This window comes from Triticum aestivum, chromosome 5B, assembly GCF_018294505.1.
Source record: "Triticum aestivum cultivar Chinese Spring chromosome 5B, IWGSC CS RefSeq v2.1, whole genome shotgun sequence".
Classification (NCBI taxonomy): domain Eukaryota; kingdom Viridiplantae; phylum Streptophyta; class Magnoliopsida; order Poales; family Poaceae; genus Triticum; species Triticum aestivum.
In genome coordinates, this window is record NC_057807.1 from 492266440 (window position 1) to 492274614 (window position 8175).

Genomic DNA, 8175 nt, shown 5'->3' on the forward strand with positions numbered 1-8175 from the left:
ATATTCATTTTAATTGAGTGGAATTGTAACGAAAAAGAAGTCATGTCATTCTAAAGTAACTTCTAGAAATGATTGACCCAAACCCGTGCATTCATCTTAGAGCCTCTTTGATTCACGGGATTCTAAAATACGGTAATAGAAAAAATATAGGATTGAAATGTCATGTTCATGTCAATCCTACAGGATTTTGGTTTGTTTGACTGCATCACACGAAAAACAATGAATTCTTTCAAAAAGATTTGAGCGGATGCTAGAAATCCTATAAGAAGCAGTACAAAGAAATTCTTTGAAAAAAAATCATATATGATTCAATCCTATGAATCAAACAACCAACATAGGAAAAATTTCTAAGGATTCTAATCCTCTAAAATTCCTATGAAAATCATTTGAATAGAAGGAGCCCTATAAGCTACTCTCAAGGCTTAAATGGTTATACTATTGGACCAAGATCGATAAAAAACACAAAATAAAAACAAATACATGTTATTAAAAGACGTGCAAATCTCATGTTCTTCCATAACATGTGCACAAAACCTCAATCACACAACGATGTAGAAGGCCAAAGGAGGTGGATAGAAAATTGTTTCATCGGGCGAGAGACTCCGCACCAACTACGCGCTCATACTAGCTGGAACGAGCGTTCGCAGAAACTAATATGAAGAATGAGTTGAATATCAACAATGACATCTTGCCGCGGCGTTTGGGTGTTGGTTTTGCCCTGTGATCTTGTTATCTTTACACGGTGGTGGTTTGGTCCCTCTTTCTCTATTATAAAAGATTGTATACCTTATATGTTTCAAATTTTAGTTTCTGATACTTGCAGTATTCGAAAGAACTTCCGACAGCATAGCACTACTCATTGGATCTGCGGCCGGTGGTCCATTCTGGAGATCTTGGTCAATGGCGTGGTCGGACTGGATCTGCCACCACTCCTCGTCGGTTGGGCGGGTGTGCCACCGTGCGCCGCGGTTGAGCGAGGGTGCCACCACACCGTAGCAGAGCACCACTCGAGTGTCATGGATCGGATAATAAGGGTGATTTAAGAACGATATCATTACCCCCAAAAATATTTCACATATAAAAAACAATAAGTATGGATATGGCACATTAGTTTTTTTTAAATCACCAATAAAGATACTGCTTGCTCAAGTGCGGGGTCACTCCCTACTTATTGGTGTAAAAAAATGAGTATTATGCATTACATGTATTCACCTCCAAGACTTTGTTTCTCCAAATGTAAAACACATAGACGCGTTGACAGAACCAACCAAACCAACTAATGCAGGTGCAATCGATGCACATAGATTGGGTCGATTTCCACGTGCTCATTTCAATCGAAGATCAAGATAATCAGGTGAACACTAACACAGTGAAATAATTTATTGTGATAGAGCTTACGGTTAGCCACTATTTTTTGATGAAAACATCACAGTGAAGCAAGTACTTCCTGCATTGATGTGACGGGTAATTAGAGGCTCAACCGTGCGCTCTATAACCATTGCTGACTAAGTGTATGTGATGTCCTCATAAGTACGCAGGCAAAAAGAAGACAGCTCTATCACCGTATGCTTCACTGTGAATAACCGAATTGTGCAACGTTACTACAATGCGTTAACTTGGCTAGTCCAAGGCAACTTGATCTAAAATGAATGACACATATCACTACAGATACTAAGCTCCCTGGAAATGGGAGCATTTGGTGCGTCGAGGTTACGTTGGCTGGCAGTAATTTGTTTTTTGAGCAACTATAGATGGTACGTGGGCCTGGTTTGGTATGGTCGGTTCTAAATGGGCTTAGGTGCCTCATGGCGTGGGTGAGGCCTGTTTTAGCGTACGCGTTGTTGGATGCCTCTGTTCTGGCGTTCACGCTGCCGACAGTATAGGCGGGGAAAAAGTTCATTTTAAACCCTGAACTCGTAGAGGTTCGGTGAAATGGACCCTCAAGTCGAAATCCCGGTCGATTGCATCCTGAACTATACAATCCCGGTCTAAATCAAACCTTCGGGTCATTTCCCAAACAGGGATTGTCCGCGTGGCAAAGGATGACCGGGATTAGTGGCATTTCGCAAAGGGCGCACACCTGCTTCCCGGTGAGACGGCCCGCTTTAGTTGTTTTTCTCGAAAAAAGAAAATCGCAAAGGGCGCAACACCCTGCTGGCCCGGCCCGCTTTAGCATTTTTTGGTTTAAAAAAAACAAGCGCATGGTACGGCTCGAACACGAGACCCATTGATATTGATCGATACAACTAACCACCAGGGTCTAGACATACGTTGTGTATTCTTGCTCCTTTTTTCTTTTTTATTTCCGTCTTTTTCTTAAATTCGTGATTCATTTTTGAAATCAACGAACTAAATGTTCAGTGTGTATTTTTAAAAAATATTGCTTAATATAAAAAGTGCAATATGTATTAAAAAAACTTCATTGTATAATTATGCAGTGAAGTTTAGTGTGTATTTTCAAAAAATATTGCATAATATAAAATTATGCAGTAATATTAAAAACGTATTCATATAGTATTATACAATAATGTTAAGTTTTTATTTACAAAAAGTTACATAATAAAAAATTCAGTGTAAACTAAAAATACGTCGACAGTAGTGAAAAGACATACACCGTTTATTACAAAACCTATATAAAAAGGAAAATACAAAAAATTTAAACCCGAAGAATACCCAACATCTGAAAAAAGATAAAAGACCGAAAATAAAAACGCATACAAAAACGAAACAGTCAACGAAGGTCCGGACGTGTCTATAGTTTGTAGAGTATAATAGAGAGTAAGCCAGTAATTAGCTCCATCCCATTGATTTGCATAGTGGTTTGCGCACACTCTGCGGCTTTCGCGGGACCCAGGTTCGAATCCTGGCGGATGGTGTATTTTCCTTTTTGCGGCAAGAAAGATCGAAGGTGTCTAAATTTACTTTATAAAAATGAATACGCCTGTACGACGAAGCAATTTAACGAGTGGCGTAGTGGTTCGCGCGCGCGCGCCGTATTGTGGCGGCCCAGGTTCGATTCCGCGGCGAGGCGTCTTTTTTTCTGTAGGAAAATAGTGTCAGACTTTTTTTTTTTGGGTGCAAACAAGGGCTTTTGCTTGATTACATATAAAGCAAGGGTATTTTTGTGAAAAAAGAACACAGACGAATCCCCCTAGGGTTTGATTTAGACCGGGATTGAATAGTTCAGGGTGCAATCGACCGGGATTTTAACTTGGGGGTTTATTTCGCCGAACCTCTACGAGTTTAGGGTTTAAAATGGACTTTTTTCCGTATAGGCGGCAGCGGCGGCGTGACCTTTTCTTCTATTGGCAGAGAAGGGCGATGCTGTTCTTGCTGGCTGCGCGACTAGGGCTGCAAACGAGTCGAGCTCGAACGAGTTGGAGTTGGCTCAGCTTAACTCATAAAAAAATTCGAGCGAGCTCAAACTGAGTGAAGCTCATGATAGAGCTCTAGAACATGATTCATACTCAGCTTGTAACGATCTCGAGTCGATTTCGAGCTAGTTTCGAGCTAAATGAGATGGTAAAAATTATAAATCTATGGATAAAAAACAAAAAATTATGGCGAATATGCTGGAAACCTTTGCCAAAAAATATAGGATATTTAACAGATAGTCGACCACATGCCATATTAGGCCTAAATCTTCTCTGCACTTAATTAAATTTCCATGTTCGTTGGTAAATAAAATGGAGAAAAATTATGGACAACATATATGATAATAAATTATCTTATTTCTATTTAATATATGAATGATCATTTAACATAATAATATTTTGTCGAGCTATCGAACTAAAATTGAGCGAGCCAACATTGGCTCAAGATCGGCTCGTTTCTCGGTCGATCTACATAAAGTGTTCAAACTCAGCTCGTTTCTTTTCGAGTCGATCTCGAGTCGAGTCAAAAAACAAGTCGATCTCGAGCGGCTCACGAGCCTCGAGCTTTTCTTGCAGCCCTATGCGCGACGTAGGGCCGCATGAAGGACGGTGTAGGCGGGTGGAGCTCTGGAACAGCGGATGTGGACGAAGACATCGTCAGCGACGACGGGGATCAGATCCTCTCTCTCTGAAGCGGCGGCGGCGGACGAACGCATCCTCAGCGGCGGCGCAGAAACAGGTAATGCCCCTCTCTCTCTTCCCCCGAGCCTGCTCTTCTCGGTCCTCTCATTAGAATGGCGCATGGCGGGGGCTGGTCGAGGGAGCGCCCACAACGTGTTGAACTATCCGGGACATGGCGAACTCCGGCGCCACCCTAGAGTCAACGTTGGCGCTGATCCACTCCTCAGACTATGTCGATCTGTATATATGTTCGCCCCCAGCCCCCAGTTCTATCAAACTCACACACAACAACCTAACATGTGGGATGTTTTTTTCATGAAAGATTTCATTCGTTGCGATGTTGCTTGGAGGCACACCTCTGTTCATTTTTCTTGTAAATTGCTAAAGGTAATGGTGATGGGTAGTTGTTGTTTGGTCCGTCATTATTCTTGTGTTGCTGGACGTTGGTTCGGCTGGACAGTAGCCTTGATGACTTCTTGGTGATATTATTTTTGAAAAAGAGGGAAACATCCTCGGCCTTTACATCAAATGATGCATACAATTTTTATTGATTATTCTTGGTTATACTATGTAACAAAATGAGTTCACATTTTTTTTTGAAAAAAAAGGATCTTTCCCCGATTTCATTAAAGAAACCAAGTAGTTCGATACATCCAAAACGCAACACAACCGGCCACCTTCAACGCATGCTAAGGAATAAATCTACACAAGCGCGTAGCATACCCCTCCCATCACTCACGCCTGTTGACAGCACGTAGGAGGGAGGGAAGACCACCATCAAATTCCCAGACTATCTTATTACAGCAAAGGAAATCAAAGAACCATCAGGCAACAAGATAAGTGGATTATCCAAACTTCGGCTTCAACCATCCTCCAGTCTTGGCACCCAAGTCGCCCATCCTCGTCTTGACTGAAATAGATCACTGGCGACTCGATCCAGCGGCTTTGCGCCCCGTTGCAGCTCCACTTTTGCGTCCTCCTTCACCTGCAAGCAACTCCCATCATTAATCCAATGCGACATTCTAAACATCAAGACACTAGGATCATTAGGCCAAACATGTTGAAAACACGCTAAGTTTCTAGCTTTCCAAATGCTCCAGATTAGTGCTGCTATCCCGACAAAGACTTTCTTTTTATTTTCTTTCCCAAAAGCATCTAACCAGATATGTATGCACGTGTCCATGTCACTGAAATCACAGCTGAATCCAGTGCAATAACTGACTACGTTCCACATATATCTAGCAAGCGGACACCGAAAAAAAAGGTGATTGATTGATTCTTTTTCGTTACAAAAAAGACATTTCGTTTCACATTTCCCTCCTCTATGTAACAGAACATCTCTAGTTAGTATACTCTTATTCAAGACCAACCAGACAAAGGTTTTGATTTTTGGAGGAATTTTAACTTTTCAAAGAAAAATGTTAGGCCATTTGTCTCCTATTTGAAGAACAGAGTAGAAAGATTTCACACTAAAACCCCCTGTTTTGTCAGGAATCCAGTGTAATTTATCACTCTCCTCGGTTAACTTCACTAATCTACATAATTCAGTCATGTCTCGCCATTGAATTTCTCTTTGCCCCACATAAAATGAGTTCACATAAAAGAAATGCAGCAAAATGGTGGAGTGTTGTGGCTTCAATGGTGGAGTGTTGTGGCTGCGTGCCATGGGCTTGTTCTAGAGGTAGAAGATCATAATAATGTTTTCCTATTAAGGATCTTGTTTTTTGTTTTTTATGGTGCTCATCTCCGCGGCTTGCTATTTTCGCAATAAGAGGTAGACCTTCGATGTCACCTTAGAGGAAGCCCCACCAAAGCTGGCCTTCTCGGAAAAAATAGACAGAAAGTTGTGGTGCTTTGTTTAGCCAATTTGAAATTTGAAATTCCTTCATTTTACGCTAAAAAAATATTACGCTAAAAACTTGAAATTCCTTCATTTTACGCGAAAAAACTGAAAACATCTAAAAGAAACCAGAAAATCGTGGTGTCTTTTTGTGCAGGGAAGAAACGTGGAGATATTTTTACAGCCTACTCTAACGCTGCTGTCGAGTTGATCGAAATCAGGAAAAACAAGGAGGGCAACATTCATTTGGTTTCAGTTATTATTTTTCCGGCTAGCCAACAATCGGCCGTTGCCATCTATACTAAAAAAAATTAAAAAACAACTGTTGCATCAGAGATCATCATACCACACGGACACCGACCGCAGCGGCCCCGAGCTCTCGACGTCATTTTGCCACGCGATATTTCGATAGGAAGTCGGCGATGTTGCGGTCGGAGCTGCCCCCCTCGCTCACGGCCGCCTTGGCCTTCTCCCTCCACTCCGACGCCCTCCTCCGGTACTCCTTGCCGCCCATCACGTCCTTGACGCACCTCTCCACCTCCCGCTTCCTCACCAGCCCGCCGGCGTCCGGCCGCGCGCGCACGCCGACGCGCCACACGTCCTCGATGTACTTGGCGTTGGTCGGCTGGTCCGACCACTGCGGCACGGCCACCATTGGCACGCCGGCGCTCAGCGCCTCCACGGTGGAGTTCCACCCGCAGTGCGTCACGAAGCACCCCACGGCGCCGTGCGCCAGCACCTCCAGCTGCGGGCACCACGGCACGATCAGGTCCCCCCGCGCCGCCGCCCTCGCCGCGAAGCCCTCGGGCAGCTTGGCGGTCTCTGTGGCGCGCACCACCCACAGGAATGGGCTGCCGGCGTTGCGGAGGCCCTCGGCGACCTCGGCCATCTGGTCTGGCCCCGGCGCCACGATGCTGCCGAAGGAGGCGTACACGGCGGAGCGGGGCGGGCGCGCGTCCAGCCACGCCTTGGTCACGGCCGTCATCGGGGTGTGCAGGTGGAAGCCGTAGGACGCGTCGTCGGGCAGGCGGTTGTCCAGGTACGCCGACGGCACCGTCGGCCCGATCGTCCTGGCCCCCAGCGTCGACGCCAGGTACTCCGCTTCCTGCACGTACGTAAGCACACGGACGTGGCCGGTGTCGTCAGTGCAAATGCTCGGAATCGATTAATGGCAGTAAACGTCAATTGATTGCACGTGGCGAGCGACGTGCTTGCACGTATGCTGCATTGCTGCATGCGACGCCCGCCCTGGCATTGAGGATTGAGCGCACGTACGCTCTGCTTGAGATACACGCGGCATATGATGCCAAGGGCGGATTCGTGTGGCGCTCACCTGAGGCTCCAAGTCGAAGAAAGAATTGACGAACACGTGATCCACGGCGTCGAGCCCGGTGAACTGGTTCATCAGCAGATCGCGGAGGGACGGGTGGTGCGCGTCGCTATCGGTCAGGAACGTCGGCACGTCGCCGGCGCCGAGCCGGGACGACAGCCCAGGGAGGTCGAGTGGGGAGTCCCCCTTGCGCACCGGCACCGGCACGCGCCCGGCCCGCGCGTGCGTGTACACGATGTCCACGGCGCACGTCTGGGTGAGCACCGCCGCGCACGCCGCCCCGTGCCGCCGCGCCAGGGGCGCCACCCACGGCATGAACGTGTCGTACACCACCACGCGCAATGGGCGGCCACTCGCCGCCTCGGACCGGAGGAGCTCGTCCAGCGCCTCGGACCCGGCCGCCTCCAGCTGCTCGAAGTAGGGGCCCTTGTGCCCGCCCAGCTCAGCGGCCCCCCCGGTGTCGCAGCCGTCGGAGAATACGGCGACGTGCACCGAGCCCGGGGACGGCTTGGTGGAGCCGACGACGAACCGGGTCGCCGCGACGGTGCACCGGACGCCGCCGTGGCCGGCGAGCCGCTTGCCGAACTGGAGGATCGGGTTGAGGTGGCCCTGGGCCGGGTACGGTACGAGGAGGATGTGTGTGGTTTCGTCGGCGTGCACCATGGCTACGGGCGTGTTGGTAACCAGCGAGCTCCCGGGAGAACGTTTCTTGGCTTATGCGAGAGTTCGTGTGGGGAGGACGAGATGGACGCTGGGTATATATGGAGGATGGAGAAGAGCTCCACTCGATCTCAAAAAAGAAAAGAGAAAGAGAAGAGCTCCACTATAACTCTTAAGAAAAACCATAGCACGGCACACAAACTACAGCCTACAGCCTACAGGTCACAAGTACGTCCAAATTAGAAAGTATTACCACCTCCAATCTATATCATTTATCACTCAAATAGATG

At 47.0% G+C, this 8175-nt stretch overlaps 1 protein-coding gene across 2 annotated transcripts; it reads right to left on the reverse strand.

Annotated features, from left to right (window-relative positions):
* Positions 1-4584: 4584 nt before the first annotated feature.
* Positions 4585-7939, reverse strand: LOC123116577 (UDP-glucosyltransferase UGT13248). 2 transcript variants are annotated; one of them, XM_044537516.1, is made up of 3 exons: positions 7229-7939; positions 6242-7000; positions 4585-5040 (listed from the first exon to the last, which is right to left on the reverse strand). In XM_044537516.1, exons 1-2 carry the CDS (start codon positions 7886-7888, stop codon positions 6281-6283), a joined length of 1380 nt encoding a protein of 459 aa, XP_044393451.1. In that variant the 5' UTR covers positions 7889-7939; the 3' UTR covers positions 4585-5040; positions 6242-6280. The 2 variants fall into 2 exon arrangements, with proteins under 2 accessions (XP_044393451.1, XP_044393452.1); XM_044537517.1 differs by lacking the exon at positions 4585-5040 and having other exon boundaries at positions 6022-7000.
* Positions 7940-8175: the final 236 nt, after the last annotated feature.